The sequence below is a fragment of the Centroberyx affinis genome, unplaced genomic scaffold (assembly GCF_046629955.1).
Source record: "Centroberyx affinis isolate AG114_WGS23_722 - 3 ecotype Tasmania unplaced genomic scaffold, CSIRO-AGI_Caff_v1 ptg000313l_1, whole genome shotgun sequence".
NCBI classification, from domain to species: Eukaryota; Metazoa; Chordata; class Actinopteri; order Beryciformes; family Berycidae; genus Centroberyx; species Centroberyx affinis.
The window spans coordinates 110,840-128,931 of NW_027278990.1; the positions used below are offsets into that span (position 1 = coordinate 110,840).

General features: G+C 44.0%; 1 protein-coding gene across 1 annotated transcript; it reads left to right on the forward strand.

Annotated features, from left to right (window-relative positions):
* Positions 1-2,118: 2,118 nt before the first annotated feature.
* On the forward strand, positions 2,119-3,987 carry LOC139640940 (leucine-rich repeat and immunoglobulin-like domain-containing nogo receptor-interacting protein 2). The gene has a single exon (XM_071515143.1). It carries the CDS (start codon positions 2,119-2,121, stop codon positions 3,985-3,987), a length of 1,869 nt encoding a protein of 622 aa, XP_071371244.1.
* Positions 3,988-18,092: the final 14,105 nt, after the last annotated feature.

Sequence of the window (18,092 nt, forward strand, 5' to 3'; positions counted from 1 at the left end):
TCCTATCACCTTTTTCTGTATGGTCACTCTAATTCTTTTCTTGTTAGTTATGGTATGTTAAAGTAGGGACAAGCAAAAACAAAACTGTTGCTACCTTGCCTCACAACCAAGGTGCATGAACTAGAAAAAGCTACAAGGGAAGAAAAATGCAGGTACGCTTGAAGGCCGATGGATTTTGGTACAATAAAGACGTTTATTTTTAGAGTAGCTGAATTTGTTCTTCCTTTTTATGTTAAACTAAAAAAAACAGTCCAACAGGTAGCACAACAATGGCAGTCCTATGAGCTAAATGAGCTGAGTTTGTAAGCCTGTATTGCACCTGCTGCCTTCCAAGTTTCTGTGAATACTGCATAGCCATCGGAGGACTGTCCGACCGACCCACCACTCACAGATAGACCACCAGATTGGTTACAGACTGCAGCAACAGACAACTCAACTGTAATTATTAAACAGACAAGCGGGGAGGAACAGAGGCTGTCGGGTAAAGGCAGACTGATAAATACAGAAAGACAGAAGCAGGCTTGTGGACAGATAATAAGATAGACAGAGATACTTAACAGAGCAGCAGATGGATGGGCAATGAGACAGGCCGACAAATAGCAAGGCAGTCAGAATGACAGCTGGGAAACACCTTAAACTAGGCTCCGCTACGCCAATGAAGCCGGATTTCCTGAAATATATTCAATTTGCGCGTTCTCTCGATGCGAGGACCAAAGGAATATAAAAAAAAAAAAATTCACCTTGCTCACTCCTTTTCCTCCCTTTTTTTCATTAATTTGATTGGCAGACTACATAGAGCGGATGGGAGTGAGGGTTTGTAGTTGCTGTGGCAACGGCCTGCTCTTTGTTAAAGGCTACATTCCTGGCATCTGATGTGTCTGCGCTACGATCGATAAAAACCCAGCCTGCAGGGAATGATGAACGAATTGGGGATTTTGCCAGGCCGGCGAGGACCGCGGAGAGAAAAGGAGTTAGGTGGAAGATGTGCGAACAGGAGAACGGAGAGATAAGAGCGGATAGGAAGAACCGCAGATAGAGAGGAAGGGGGAGATATGGAGATGCGAACAGTGCCGCTGGTGAGTGTGGTGGAGGGGTGAGTGCTCTGTGTGTAAGAGAGAAAGAGAGAGAGAGAGAGAGTGTCTGTGCGCGCTGTGGCTCTTGCCTCATCTAGGCTATTTTCTGAATATGTCACTCACTTGACTATCAAAGTATGGTATATGCCTGTCTATGTGCTCATCATCTGCTTACCTTGTCAGGATTTTACATTTGTTTGTCAGTGAGTGTACTGCAACCAGTTGAAACCTTTTTTTTTAAAGAATGCTTTCATATTTCTATGTCTCACAGCCTTTATGAAAATGCATTAAAATGTCCACTGCTCACAGGTGTGTTTTGTGTATCGCATACCTAATTGGCAAAGATAGCCATGAGGAGACTGCAGATACTATTGGTAATGAGGCAATTATGGTTGGCCTTTCTGTCTACATAGCCATCTGTCAGATCAACAACCTGTGGTTTGGTGTCAGTTGTTTTTCTGTCAAGGCGTCTTCCTTTCCAAGATGTGGAAAGGTGTGGTTCTCACTCTGCATCCTACCCCTCCCGACCCTGTTTTTACCCCCCACCCCCCACCCCCCAACCACACACACACGCATGCACACAACAACAAATCCACTTGGGCATTTAGCCTCACTGCACTCTAATGAGGGTCATTCCTCGCCATGGGCCTAAAATAATGTCTTCCATCCTCGTAAAACATCCCCTGTTAGCCTTCCACCCTTTGTGCTAACACCATGATGTACACTCACATTTTGCAGCGGCTGATATCTCTTGCTGTGCTGTGCCGTGCTGTGAGTTTAATTCCATTATATCCAAGTTGCCAGGCAAAGGCAAAGGGACAGTTCATTAAGGGAGAAAAGAGTTAATAGGTTAAGGAGAGAGAAAGTGTAAAAGGATGGAGATGTAAAAAGGCAAGGGGCCACACAGGTGATGAAAACATTATTTATAACAAGAAGAGCAATTTCAGTAGAGAAAATATTGAGTATTCTAACACATTGCTCCTTGTATTTTGTGTCTTGCAGGGCTTGATCGTGATGGTGGTCTTCATGGATAAGAAGCTGTGCCATGACGGAGGGCAACGTGGGTAAAAGAGTCATGCGACACCCAGACTTGCACCACTGCCACCTCTTCCTGGGCGGAGCCTTGCTGCTCCTCCTGGCCAGCTCGGCTCTGTGCTGCCCCGCCCGATGTGACTGCTCTGCCCAGAGCAAGTCGGTCAGCTGCCACCGCAAGCGCCTGCCCACCATCCCTGAAGGCATCCCCATCGAGACCCGCGTCCTGGACCTCAGCAAGAACAAGCTACGGAGCATCACGCCAGACAACTTCTCTTCCTTCCAGCAGCTGGAAGACCTGGATCTCAGCGACAATCTCATCAATGTGGTAGAGCCCGGCTCCTTTCGCTCTCAGCTTGCTCTGCGCTCCCTCACCTTCCGCAGCAACTTGCTCCAGCTGGTCCCTGCCGGCGTGCTGTCAGGCCTGACCAACCTCACCCGCCTTGATCTCAGCCACAACCGTCTGGTCGTTCTTCTGGATCACGGCTTCCAAGATCTGCGCAGGCTGAGCTCCCTAGAGGTGGGTGACAACGAGCTGGTTTTCATCTCTCAGCGGGCCTTCACAGGATTGCTTGGACTCCGCAGTCTGACCCTGGAACGTTCCAACCTGACCGTGGTCCCTACCGATGCCCTGGCACATCTGCACAGCCTGGTTGAACTGCGCATGCGCCACCTGAGCATTGGTTTTCTCAAGCCGTACTCCTTCAAGAGGCTAGCGCGCCTCCGCCGGCTAGAGATTGATTATTGGCCGTGGCTAGACACAGTGCCGCCCCTCTCACTGCATGGCCTCAACCTCACCACGTTGTTCATAACCAACACTAACCTGTCTGCCTTCCCTGGTCCAGCATTGCGCAACCTGCCCTACCTCACGCATCTCAACTTGTCCTACTGCCGCATCCAGCACATCCAGCAGGGAGAGCTGGGCCAGCTTCCACACCTGCGGGAACTGCACCTGCAAGGGGCACAGCTGGTTTCTATTGAGCCCTTTGCGTTTGTCGGTCTCAAAGCTTTGCAACTACTGGATGTGTCACAGAACCGCCTGGACTCTCTGGAGAGGGGAGTGTTTGCTTCACCAGACAGCCTTCAGAGGCTTTACCTGGGTGGTAACCCGTTGGTGTGCGACTGTCGTTTGATTTGGCTGCTGAATGACAACAAGCCCTCCTCTCTGCAGTTCCTAGATGTCCAGCCTGAGTGCAGCGCCCCTGAGCGCCTCCAGGGGAAACCCCTCCGTGACCTCAAGGAGCCTCTGGTGTCCAGGTACATGACCTGCACCAAGCCACGGATTGGACCCAACATCACACAGCTGCTGATGGCCGACGAGGGGCAGCCCGCCCGCTTGATCTGCATGGCAGAGGGAGCGCCTCGGCCCTCCGTGGTCTGGGTTACGCCTCATAGACGCTACATCACAGCTAAGAGCAGTGGTAGGGTGGAAGTCCAAGCAGACGGCACCCTGGAGATCAAAGCGGCAGAGTTGCATGACAGCGGGGTGTACTCGTGTATTGCCAGTAACGCTGCTGGCAACGCTAGCCTGTCGGCATCTTTAGCTGTGAAGGGATTGGGCATTGGCGACAGATCTCTCTATAGCAACAGGAGCTCAAACTATCTGACAGACTCTAACAGCACCTGGGGGAATGGGACGGTACTGTATAACATGACAGTCCCCATAGACTTAAAGACTATCATCATATCTACGGCCATGGGCTGCCTGTCCTTCCTAGGTGTGGTCATCTTCTGCTTCCTGCTTCTATTTGCCTGGAGCCGAGGGAAAGGGCGCCATAAGAGCAACTTTGACATCGAGTACGTCCCGCGCAAATCCAACGGGACAGCGGCTGAGGCGACGGAAACGAGTGGCCCGCGACGGGTCAACATGAAGATGATTTGAAACGGCAACGCGGACCAACGCAGACAAACAGCACCATCAACAACACAGTGCACACATATCAGCCGAAAATAAATCTTTTCTATGGCACAGTGGATTTGTGAAAAAACGAAAGTGATGTACCAATATAGTGGGTGTTGATATGAAGGTGATCTAGTGACAAAGTGGACATGTGAATATAAAAGTGATATATGAAACTGTGGACGTGTTTATATGAAATAATGTTCTCATACAGTACACTGAATATAATTCTATAACCGACATATCAATATGGGAGTGATATAGTGCTGCACTAGGCATGTGTTTCAGTGGTGATGTGATGAGTAATGATGTTGTCGACTCACCGTGACATCGAGGTGAAGCAAAGAGTCGCTGGGAGTGACAGGGGACATCTTGGGGTGGCAGTGGCGCTATCATCGCTGCTACATGTCAGGACTAAATTGTCTAACACCCATCTTAGCTGCAGTATGAAAGGTGTGTGCGTGTATGTTTGCGCGTATGTGTGGGGAGTGTGTGCGTGCGTGCGTGTTGGTGTGCGCATGTTGCATTCGTGCGTTTCTTTGTGCATGTGCACGCATTGCCTTTCTTGTTAGACGGGGCAATTAAAAAGGATAATAGGGTCCAAAGCTGTTTTCCAGGCCTTTGTTTTTGTTTGGTCATTGTAACAACAGTATTGTCACTGTTGAGTAAAATAGAGTATTATCTATGTTTGTATGCAAAATCATAATTACAATATTCAAGAGAAATGCTGCATAAATTTTCAAATAGGTCATTGTCCCCTTTGGAATGAATCCAAAAATTAGGTAGGGATTTTTCTAAACTCAAGGAAAAGTTGTACACCCAGTATTTACAATGTGAATTGTCTTTACCATAGAACACACCTTCCAACAACACTAGGCACTCTTCCTAAGAAATAGTGGCGGTCAAGATAATCTGAAAAAGCTTCCAGCTATAGAAATGGCATGTTAAACCCATTTTTTATAACATTATAAATCAAGGGCAGATTTTCCTGCCAACCAAATCCCTTGATATGACATAAAAAAGTCGGTCGGTGGCCAGACACAATGGTAAAGATTTAGTGGCTGGTGCCCTCCTTGGGACGGGACAAAGTTGAGCTTCACAGATTTATGGCTTGAATTTCCCCCTTCTCTCATTTTTCTTTGAACGCAGCACTTCAAGCTAGCGTGTCCAGATTCTCCCCCAGGGCACCACGGGATTCTGGGTATTTACTAGATGGCATTTGAAAGTTGTGGTGGAATCTTGTATTTGTTAAGTTTTTTTTTTTTTTTTTGGTTAAAAATGTTTTAAATGTTTAGAAAAAAAAAAGTAAATCAAAATTAAGGGCAATTCTTTGTAATGCAGGGAAGTGGGTGTCAACATGTGTGATCCTGTTGTGATAAAAATGTTCAAGGTTGTATAAATGTTTTCATATGACAAATTTATGGGTATATTTTCAAAAGGAAATAAATCTTAATCATACCCCTAAAATTGCAGTTCCAGTATTTCAACTTTTACCTTCGAATCAAAATTATTTACACTACAAATACACATATACTTTTAACCTATCTGTGATCATAATGTATTAAGCTGCGTTCACACTGCAGGCCTTCATGCTCAATTCCAAATTGCTGCTCATACCTGATTTTCTGGTTGACTGTTCATATCTTTTTTAGGATGTAATCCATATCTGATACCAATATGAACTGACAGATGTCAAAAAGAAAGGCTTCTGCAGAGTAACAATAACAAAACACGTCACATCTGTTTTTGTATTTGTACTTTGTGCTTCTCCTGCTTGCTTCGAACACATTTCGATTACAGTATTTACCTTCAAGTTTTGACTTGAATGGAAGCTATAAGTCAGCTATTTGGCTTTCTTTCCGTTGCTGTGTCTCGTTGTCCTCCATGCCAACGGCGCCAAACGTATGACAGTCGTCTCAGGTTTACTTATTGTCATGTCACTGCTGAGAAATTCTACTTTGAGCATTCAAATATAATTCTCATGTAGGTCGCATGGCTCAGGATCTGATTTTGTACGGCATATCATGTGGTCCAGGGGAAAAGGAAAAACGCGACTGCATGCAGCTTTTTGCTGTTCACGCTGATTAGAAAACCTCAGATCCGAGCCACATGTGAGGGGGAAAAAATCTGAATTGGGACACTCTCGGCTGCAGTGTGAACAGAGCCTAAATAGCCTCCAAGCTTGTGAAACGTGGCCAATTAGAACCTGACACTTAGCGAAGGTGACAACTTCTACACAGCACATATGCACAGTGCGAACCAAAGCTCATATCGGGGTATTCTCATTAAGGGCAAACGCTGTATTGAAAACAGTTCTTAACATACCTGCTCAGCTGTCCTCGCCGCTGACCCGTCTGATAATGATAAAAGGAAATGTTAATTCGGCATCCCACTCCAATAGAAAGCTTCTTGTTCAGACAGCGCTTGATGCTATCATGGTAACGGTGAAAAGAATTTCTGTCTTTGGTGTGTGAAAGCACACAGGGAATATTCAGGCTGCTGCTGTGGCTCTATGAAGACGAGATCAAAGTCCCACCAATGGGCTTTTATTACTTTCATTGCAGTTTCCTCTTCACTGAGAGAGGGGGCCGCTGTAAACAATGGAGAGAAAACGTCACATGAATCCATTACTGTCTCCTTTCCTCAGGCCATATTTCTGTTAGATGAGGAGGATCTGCGAATCAGTGCTTTAATAATCGGTGCTCATACACGCGGCTAACATTCTGTAATTCATATGTAGACAAGCCCGCTGCTTGGCGATCTGGAGGAGAAACACTGTGTTACTCGCTTCATGTTAAGCCTGTGATTAAAACTTGGGCCGTCGTTGATTGCAGTAAATATACTGTGCCGAAGCTGAAAGTGAATAAAAAATACTGAGGGATTGTTTGGTAGCGCATGAGCCGCGGTGCTTGGGTGTTCATGCTCAGGGTCTTGCACCCCAAATTAATAATTTCCCGAGCATCATATGAAAGAATGCCATCTGTAGCAGTAGTGGCTGGCTCAATAGAAGTCACTGCCCCACCTGGAATTACATAAAAAAATAAAAAAAAATTTTTAATTCAAAACTTATTTCAAAATATACTTTTCATTTTATTTATTTAATATATTATTGAGCTACATAAGTCATAAGTGACTGATTTTTTTTTCAAAACTGCCCCAGTTCTGCTACAACGCGCTGTCCTGTCACTCATGCTACTTTAATGCATGCTTCATAGCAACTTGGAAAAATCAATGAAAAAAATATCGGATTTTGGTGCAGCGGCTCTCGAGAAAGGTCTGCGGCTAATTAAGCTGGCCTGCGGAGACCGCCGCGCAGCTGGGGATCCAGGTGAACATCAAAGAAGAGCTACAGAGAGGAGTTGTTGTAAATGTGTAGTTAGCCCATTGCTTTGATGGCCGTGTTGTAATGTGGCAGCTGCTGCGCTGCGGTGATGCAGCTGAACGAATTCTCCTCTGACCGTCCAACAAAAGAAAGCGCTGCAGCCTTCTTTTCATTTGCATGACGGGAGATAATTTCACTCATTGCCCTTCTAATGACTATAAGTAGAAAAACACAAGAAAGTGTATTTCCTTAATAGTCACTTCTTTATGGTCTGGCATCTTAAAATGTCATCAAAAGCGGACGTCCTTATTAGGAATGGGCACAAGTAGTAGAACACTCCATTACCAATTACTTATAATCAACTTTTAATATAATCACTAAAGTTATTTATTAACTTAACTCAAATTAAAAGCAAAATCCTCTCTAAAATACAATGATTAATAGTTCCTTTGTGAAATAATTAGGGCTAACGATATTGATCGGTGGTGTGGGTGGCGCAGTCAGTTGGGTAGAAGCCGACAAATTCGTATTAGGGTAATTGAGATCCTGGAAGCTGGCGTGAATGATGGAGAGCCCCACCTCGAAAAGCGCTGCAGTGCGCTCTCTACCAAACAAGACAGAAGTTTCCTTAAATGAGCCGTGCATCGCACTCAGCCAAAAATCCTCTCCGGTGGCGGCAGAGGAACGGGAAAATGTTGCAGGAGACTTTGTGTCGTTGCCAAACGGCATCTTGTCACTCCTGCCACCTCCAAGCGCACTCTGAGTGTTTTTTTTTTTTTACTGTGAAAAAGTGGGTAACAGACTCCAACCCCGCTTGCAGAGACGTCACAGTATTGGACACACTGTTTGATTGACAGGTGATCTCTGGGAAGTGCAGTGCAGAAACACCACAGCAATGAGCGCTGAGCACCAAAGATGGAGACAGAATGAAAAAAACAAAAACAAGAGTCCTTATAATACATCCTAAGTACAGGACTAGGGTTGAATTGGTGGAACTCATTTTTTTCTAAGGAAATCTTACGTTTATTTTAAAGGGCAAAGCTTTTTATTCTGGCTGCTGGTGCTGGTGCTGGTGCAGGCCCCCGCGCTCACCATCAGCCTCCCGTTTAACCTCGGGCCGGTGCAGGTCCGCCGCCGCCGCTCTCCTCCGTGCAGCCGCCCCATTAAAACGCAGCTTGTGGCGAGTGTCAGCGAGACGCGCCGACGTGAAAGATGAGAGCAATACCAGAAGAGAAGAGAAGCACATCGCGTTGCATCACAGAGTCGGCCCTCTGGGGGGGCGTGGATTGAATTTAACGCGACGTCAAAGCACTCCGGGGGGGTGGAAAAGGTCCGGTGTGACGTCATTTTTTTTCCTCATGCTCCTCCGTTGAAACCAGGGCTACCCGGAGGCATGCAGTGTGATTTGCGCCGGGGCCATGGAGAATTACAGTCACATTAGAGATATCCTCTGGGCTTCAATAGCAACCCGTGCCAACATTGGCCCTATAGGCAGCTACACATTAAGGCTGGATCTAGCTCTTAAAAAAAAACCCAGAGCTATACCTTTACTTTGAGGAAGAAAGGGTCATGCCATTAACATAGTGCCGTGTCTAATCAGCGCATGTAAATTCTGTTTTTTTACTGTTGCGCTGCAGTTAGCCGGCGAGTGAGATGAATGATTATGAATGATTAATTTGTGAGTTATGACTCCCTGCCCCGTTTCCACCCGCAGATACTAAATCACAGAGGAAGAAACGCAAAGCTAGGTGCTGATTAATTCAAACATTAATTCTCCTTACAACAAGCCTCCCAGTCAGCTTTAAATAGGCCCATTGTTGTATTGAAATTCCTTCTCACAAGACACAATTGCCTTTTCGTGGCAGTATTTCTGTCAATGAGTCACAAATTAATTTTGTGCATTTGCAAAGGGCAGACCAATGGCAATTAGTTCTAGGCCAATCAAATGCATTACAAGTGCTGTACATCTGTTTAAACTAACAGATGTAACCTACATGTGGCCTGCTTGGACTTTACATGGGACAGTAATTGGACAGTAATGGCACCAAATATAACTGATTGTTTGAAATTAATTAACATACAGGCACAATTTTAATAGCTTACATTTGAAACTCTTTTGAAAGAGCAACAAATATTACCTTGGTCCCAATAGGACAGCTCTTCCTCTATTTAGTGCTGGTTGCAAGTCGGGCAACAGTCAAAGCGATGAGGCACAAGTCAAGGCCTTTAGCGGATGAAGAGGTCGCGCCGATGCTTAGCAGGTCAGGAGAGCTAATTAGAGAGAATGAATGAGGAGGACCTGAGGGGTAAATGCAATTACAGCCAGAATGAAAGGCGTGAGTAGAGGAGATAAACCCACGAGATAGCTGCTGATGAAAGTTTTTTTAAACTTAAGCCCCGAAATACCTGAGGTTCAAAGCAAATACGAGCAATGCTATTAGACAGGTGGTGACTCGAGATACCGGGCAACCTCCGCCGCGCAAAGAAGCTTCTGGCTCGTTACCGCGCGACCTCCCGTGGGTAGCATGCAATTTAGAGGACCGAATATCAAAAATCTGTCCAAAACATAAGACACGCAAATATTTTTCACAACTTGTAGCGCGCCGGCGCCTGGGGATTGGTGTCCCCTCTCTCCTCTAGCATTCCCCTCTGATAGAGACAATCATTAGTGCATCAAAGTGGGCTGTGGGTGGGGAAAGGCAGCGGGGAGGAACTTGCCTCCCGTCTGTCAGGGCATTTATGGACAAAGTGACAGCTTTGACTACAACAGCTCCCTGTACAAATCTGCCTGCTTGCCGACTTAAATGATGAGCTTAAATGGACAAGGGTGAAAGTAAAACCATGCAGCCATACATCAGGGTAACGAGGATCACCTGCTCCCATAACTCTTCCCCAATATATAATATAGCCTATATCCCTGTCTCAGTAGGTGCTGCTAAATGAGCTGGACTGAGCCTGCAGACAGCAGAAAGTCACATCAAGCACGTCTGGAGAGAAGCAGCCGGTATAATCATTACAGACTGCTGGACTCGATGTGTTAGCAGTGTATGGGAAGAGGGCCTAGAGGAATTAAAATATGCAAAAGTAAGAATGGAGATGACACTAACATTATCTAAAGCCACAATGGTAAAAAAGTGAGTGTATCGTAGCAACAGACAATACAACAGACATACAAGGAATTAGAAAAGTAGCATAAATGAAAATATACATTCTAGATTAAATTGAAATTTGGGGAACAAGTCTATACAATATGGTCTCTGTTACAGCCTGCTATGGATGTCAGTCATAGACAAAATAAAAACAAATACAGATCTAGAGAATATTGCAGTGAGCTCAGAGTAAAGCAGTGCAGCAAGAACACCTGGCACTTTAGACATAGGGATATCGAAGAACAAGTTCTAAAGGATTGAGAAAGCTTTGGTCTTGGCACAACAAAACCTGCGAGGGACAAAGCAACATTTTAGAAAACAGGAGGCTGGCTGTTGAGTCAATATATCGCTCGGCGGAAGCAGCAAGGTGAGCCAAAACAGTTTCTCAAGCAGGGACAAAGGAAGAACTGGGAACATTTCGAGAGCAGACCTTTGTTGCAGAGCTCCATGCGCTATGGGAAGACGTGGTAAATGAGGCATATGAAAGGAAGAAGCTTAGATACACTGAGCTAGCAGCCGAGGCTGGGAGGCCGGAAAGCCGGGATGCACCCTGTGGAATTCGGGGTGCTATGGATTTGTAACCACATCCACTGCCGGTTTCTTAGGGATTCGTGGCCAGGGAATAGAGCAGGCCGTAAAGCCAGCTCCAGACTCAGCAGAAAAGAGCACATGCATGGTCTTTTCATGCATCAGCCCACCCAGTAAGACAGATATGCAAATGTTAGTAACAGCTGAAGATAGCCAATACAAACGCTAAATGCTATTTGTATGCCAGGCTGACTGCAAAACACAGTAAAAAAAAAGGAAAAAGGAATCATTTATGACATTTATAAGCAAACACCTATGAATTGACTGTATTCACGCAGCGGCCATTTTGAACACTCTGGGTGAGAAACTACCTTGAAGATGGGCTGTAGTCGCTACAGCCCATCTCTGTCCTACTGCATACAATCCACATCATAAACATTTAGCATTTCACAGATACAAATTGAAAAACATATTAGAAACAGGATGGATATAAGTTCAAAATTCAATATATTTGGTCCATTATTGCTAGCTGAGTCTAGTGTATGTAGCAAGATAGCTTACTAACTAGTAAGATAGCTAACTTCCCTGCTCGCTAATTTGATAACTGTTCGGTCTATCTGAAGTCCTCACTTGTGTATTGAAGTAACGCTAGTTTTATATAATATGCCAATCTTCCCAGGTATATGTTTTCCATCCATTTTCCAGTGTTCAATGGCCTCCATGTGAATAAGGTCAATACTGACAATCTTCTGGGCCTTTTGTGTTCATGTGCCTCATGGCATGTAGCCAGCATGCCCACATGGTAAGTTTTTACAGATAATGACTGGTGCCTTTAAGCCAGAAATACAAATTCATTTCAAAAGTAATGTAAGGACTGCTCACATTACAAGACTTCATTGTTCTCATTGTTGCTAAGATGTAAGGACGGCTGCCTATTGAAACAAGTTTTTGTCATAGTGTATATGACTGCATTTTGTGTGGAATTTGACCAAATCTGAGGTAATGTATTGAAATCCGAAGCTGTAGTCCAATAGCCTGGTGTCCAGCCCCTATGAATCGCAGTTTTCAGCACTCTTCGAATTTGCATGGCGATTCATAAGGATAATGCATAATATTCCTTATGAATCGCCATGCAAATTCGAGCAGTGCTGAAAACTGTGATTCATAGGGGCTGGACACCAGGCTAGTAGTCCAAGGCTGTGATCGCAAATTCACTGTGACGAAAGATCATTTTGCTTTGAAATGCGTCGGTCAGTTTTAACTTTCCAGACTGCCGCTGTAAAATAAAGGCTTTTAACTTTTGCTATCACGAGTGCCTCAGACCCTCTTTGGTTGTTAATACATTCTTGTAGCCTTCATGCAGAAGAGCAACTATTGATCGCTCTCCGCCACGGACATTTCTGGTACCAAAGTGGTGCTCCCAAATCTTTTCTGAAACCTCAGGTAATTTGTATTGATCCAACCTCAACTTTTGGGACTTCTGGCAGACTTCAGTGAGACACAACAATAGGAGGCACGGCAAGTTATTTAATGTTCCGATGAAACCTTGTACGGGCTAATAGGAAGGGTTAGAATCAGCTAATATATTCTGGACATGACTCAACACTCATTAACCTGGACAAAATAAGCACAGTTCTTAGACCATTTAGTTGAATTTTAATGAAGCTCATTCTAATGTGCATTTTCTTTATATTGGGGTATAATCTCAAGGCAAGAACCACTGAAAGACATTTGGGCCACTGCATCCATTGAGAACCACTAATACTGCTATTTAGACATACAGAGACTCCCTCCTATTCTTGGTCATTATAATGTGTGATGATCATATTAGCAGTCATTTAGACACTATCTGAGCCTATGCAGTAGCTTGCTGTGTGTTTCTACTGATTTTGTCTGTCTGGTCTGTCTATCCCAAACGAGCTTTTTTTTTAAAAAAAATCTCATTATGAAGATTGGCCTGTGGCAGCCAGCCACAGTGCAGCTGGGCAAGAGGATATGAGGTTCTTTGAAGTTCTCTCTTTTGAATGGCAACAGAGATAGTTCTTGTTGTGCCGTGTTTGAATCCCGGTGCTCGCTTTGAAATCACACAAAGGCATTAGCTTTATTATGGCCCGGTAGCCTACCCACAGTTTCCCCCCCTCTTTTGAAACCGTAGAGGAAGTTGAGCCCTCTTGAGGAGCCTGAGAAAAAATTGCTATCCTCACTTGAAAGAATTAAGCGCTGATATCCTCTGTGCCCATCACAGCTTGCGCTCGGCCTGTCAAGCTTTGTTCGGCTGTCGGCATGCCACTCAGCCAATGTGTGTGATAATTTCACATCCAACCCCAGGTATCTGAAGGAAAGTAGAAGGTCACTTTACAAAGAGAGCGGTGTGGAGAGGCAGAATGAGGCGATATAGGAAAACTAGGATCCGTGGATGCCCCAGAGGCTGCTCTAAGGGCAGTTTTGCCCCATTTCTCGTGGTCAGGTAGGTTAGTGGGGAAGGCCTGATTTTAAACCGACCTGAATGGATTCTGGTGGGCATCAGGCTGCAGGTCTGGGCTGAAACAACAAGGTTTTCTCTCTGAAGTGCATGTCAGATGAAAAGGGGTGCAGTGTTATCACCATTCTCAATCATCTCTCCCTCAGCAAACAGAAACTAATGAAATGAGCCACAGATAGAGACTCCATAAGAACTGAGCTTTTAGCATAGATCACTGCACTATGAACAAACAAACACAAAAACACATCTAACATAGCCTAGTCATCCAATTTAGTTGCTTGTACGAAAAATCCCTGATTCATTTTATTTTTTATATTTATTTATGTATTTACTGTGCTAAACACATCACAGCTTGATTTGAAATGACTCACTGAGATGACTCACTTTTGACTAACTGTATTCATGCACTGCCTTCATACATAAGAGCCCAGCTGACAATAATGGGTGGTAATTTATTTGATTTTGAAAAATTGTTGAAAAAATTTGATTTGGTGATGTCACTTTGACAGTAAAGTAGACATAACTATTGCTAAAATCCTTAAATCATACATCAACTTGATCAAGCCTAGTAATTACATACAGTATTTCCCCAAATGCATTGCACCACAAATTCATTTCCACAACTACTCTTTAGTAGAAAGGGGAGCAAACGACACACTTCTATTATGTGAAGGAGGCTATTCATTCATGCAAATAAAGTCTTGTTTATTCAACAGACATTTCATCAGTGTCAGTGTATGAAACATTCCATCCTATAATTGGGCTGTGCTGTGATTGGTCACTTACTTGCAACTCATGGAATAGCACTTCGAAAAAACGATTTCCTTTTTAAGAGAGATTAATGGCTACAGAAAGCTGAGACAAATTTGTACATGGGACTTTTTGAGTATGACCATATCTACTACAAAAATCTTTATAAAGCATCAATTATTTGCCATTGCAGGTATACTGATGATATATTCCTGATCTTCAGGAAATCTTGTCAGAGTTTGTGCATTATACAAACTGTCGGGTGCCGTCCTCATCATTCACTTGCAACAGCAGTCAGACAAAGATCGATCTTCTGGATAAGAGGGTGACAAACTGGCATCATTATAGAGAAAGAGTACAGCGGTCAACTCATTGCTACATGCAAACAGCTTTCATCCCCATGCACTTGAAACGAGGCCTCCCCTATAACTCTGCAGATCGAGAAGGGTCTGCGGTAACCACCAGGGCTTTGAAGAAAAAAGCCAATGACATCAAGGAACATTTCTTGAAATGGAAATATCTCACAAAAAAATGATTAGATGAGGTGCTTCTCAAAGTCAAAAAGAAGGAGAGAGTACGACTCCGGACAAAAAGTTTTGGTTCTCTTCTCCAGTACAGATCTACAGTATATATGGACATTACTGCTTTCTTTTTGTTGCATGTGACCAATCACAGTGCCACCCAATTAGAGGATGGACTGTTTGAATGGAGTGTTATCTCTTGTCATTTCGTACACTGACACTGATGAAGTCCTGATGCTCACAATGTCTGTTGAATAAACGAGATTTTTTTTTTTATCTGCATGAACGAGTGCAGGCCTCCTGTATTTTTCATAGCAACTAAACTTTCCCTTTTCACCCTCTAGAGAGACATTTCCAATTCATGTCTTCATATATTAAGTCTAGGGCATGTAAACGAGGTGTGCTCGCTTCGAATAGATTTCTTATTGAACGGCTGTCATGCAGGTCAAATTCACAAGCTGTAAGGCTAATACTTTAAGCTGTGACAATGTTAAATATAAGGTTTCATGTAATGAATAGAAGTAATTTAGAGCCGGGGCTACTGGAATTGAGATAAATTAGTTGTATTTGTTTTGCATTCATCAAAGTGGGTTGTGAATGGGGAACGGCGGCAGGGATGGATTTGCCTCCCACTCATTAGGGCACATATGGATGATGTGACAACGACGACTACAGGTATCCAGTCCAAATAGGCTGCTTGCCAAGTTGAATGATGAGCTTGAATCAGCTCGGATGAAAGCAAAGCCATGCAAATCAAAAAGCCTCTCTATTTTTCAAGGGGAGGCTGTCAGACAAAAGGGTCGACGTTGACAAAGAGGCAATTCCAGCAATATCGGAAAAGCCTGTCAAAGGTTTAGGAAGGTATAACGCGAACCTTACAGAGAAAGAGTAGATTCAGGGGTTAAGATGTGAGAAGGGGTTGACAGTGCATTTTATTCATTCATTTAATTGTTCAGTAATGTTTTTTGTAAGTTATTTCTTCATTTACATTAAAGACAGTAATGTATCCGAGAGTTCTCCCTACCATCGAATAGGTGTGGTAGGTCACTCTGCCTTAAAGAGCTGCTAATCCTAAGAGAATTTCATTAGTCTGGGGAGTTTTAGTGTCCCATGATGGTCTAAATGCTGTTTCAGAAGCTTTCCCACCCTGACAAGAATACAATTCTGGGGGAAACACTGAATACTTGTCATTCTTGGCATGCAAACGGTAAGATTTCATGATGAATATTGGCACAACATATTGGGTTTTGGCAGCTTCTGTACAAAAATATCATTATCGCCTTTCAAAAACCCATATCCGTCCAAGCCTAATTGACACTATGAGATACCCACAACAAAGAGAACATAGAGAGAGATAAGAGAGAATGATTAACTTCATCAGGAAGTCATCAGGAAATAGCTAGTGTAGGAGTCCCTAGGTGTCTTAGCAGTGTAGCATTGTATGGGGAAGGGGTTTCTTGAGTTACCTTTATCTAGCCTAACTAGACAAATTCAAATGTTTGAAAGCAAGACTGGAGTTGAGGTCGACGGATTCTAAAGACATGTGGCACCTACTCTACCAACTGGGAGGTAATGGACGCCTAAAGAAGCACTTTAGCAAGCGCAATCGGCACGGTATTCTAGGCGACGTACAGCGGGGGTGTGGAGACCTTGGTCTTGGTGCAACAAAACCTCCATTAGAGGAGAAGAAGCTGGTAGTGGAGCAAAAACATCCGCAGGAGGAAGCGGTAAGGTGGGGCAAAGCAATTTCTCAAGATAAGGAGGACAGTTCATGCACTGGGACACCCTAGAGAGAAAGTAGCATAGTTTGAAAGACCTTTGGAATATGCAAGAGTCTAGGATTGGATTCATTGTTGGAGCAACCTATGATGTGCTGCCATCGCCCCGAAATCTTAACCATGAAGACCTTACACGTCTGTGTTCAGAAACAGCAACGCTCAGACATCCTGTCGGGATGCAAAGTTAGTCTTGCCCAGGGACGATACGCTCGGCATCATAACCGAATGTTCAGCCCCCGGCAGCGGCAATCAAGAGTAAACAAACAGAAATTAATTCTTTATCTGTTAGGAGAGAAAGCCCTATGCAGCAAATTGGCTTTGTATAGCTAAGGGAGCAGGTGAGGAAATAATTATAACCAAGAACCGAGTAGACAAAGGCCAGCGCCTCACAGACCTGACCTAGTACTATGGTCCAATACTCTGCAAACTGTTTACTTCATAGAGCTTCAATGCGTCATGGGAAGATGCGGCAGATGAGGTATATGAAAGGAAGAAGCTTAGATACACTGAGTTAGTAGCTGAGGCTGCACAGCAAGGCTGGGAAGCCTGTGGAAGACTGGAGCTGAGGATTTGTAGCTACATCCACTCCTAGTTTACTCAGTGAGATTCGTGGTTGGGGATTACAGCAGGCCACAAAGGCAGCTTCTGCAGAAATTGAAAAGAGCAGCCAGTGACTCTGACTGGGGAGAAAAGACGCCAGTATCATCTCAAAGTATGGAAACCGATCCCATGACTGAGACAGGACAGCACTTAAAGGATAAGTTCAGCGATTTTGGACCTATATATAATTTGTCTCTTATGTACCTGTAGTACATGGACCTGAAACTACAGATATGTAAGGGACAAATTATGTATAGGTCTAAAATCACAGAACTTATCCTTTAAATGTCATATGATGGCATAGCTGTGGTAGCAGCTTTTCAACTTGGAATTGTGTTACATAATTAAGCTTAATGTTTGCTGATACAGTTTGGTCTCTGAACTGCTGAGTGGGCCATTTAGAGCTAATAGTGTCAGGGTCATTAGTGTCTTGCTGAGACAAACAGTGAGGCTAGAAATCATCAGGCGTGAATTAGGTGTGAGCCCAAGGATAGATACACTGTGTACAGTGTAGATGAGGGGTGGGTGGTTCTGGGATGCCTGTTGATCCCTATGGAAGCATTCTGGGAAATGTAGGAAATCACTAACTGAAGCGGAGGTAGACGAGACAGGTTGTGGGAAAGTGGGTACACCAAAAAAGTAATTCACAACACTTCCTCACAAAATAACTCCTGGAACACATTGAACATCACAGACAATATATAGATGATATATAACAGGGTGGATTTTTCCTTTAAGTTCATTTTCAGCATTGCATCACTGTAAATCTATCAAAACACCTGTGTGGAATGTATTTGGTGAATGTGAAGATTATGATTTAGTTAATGTGATTAATTATTAGGGCAGGTCACCAAACTATATTGCACAGTCACATACACAGCTTAGAGGAAACACTATCCTGAATGCTCCCCTTATGTAAGATATGGTTTTCAAGTTTTATCCAAAAAAATCTGGGGA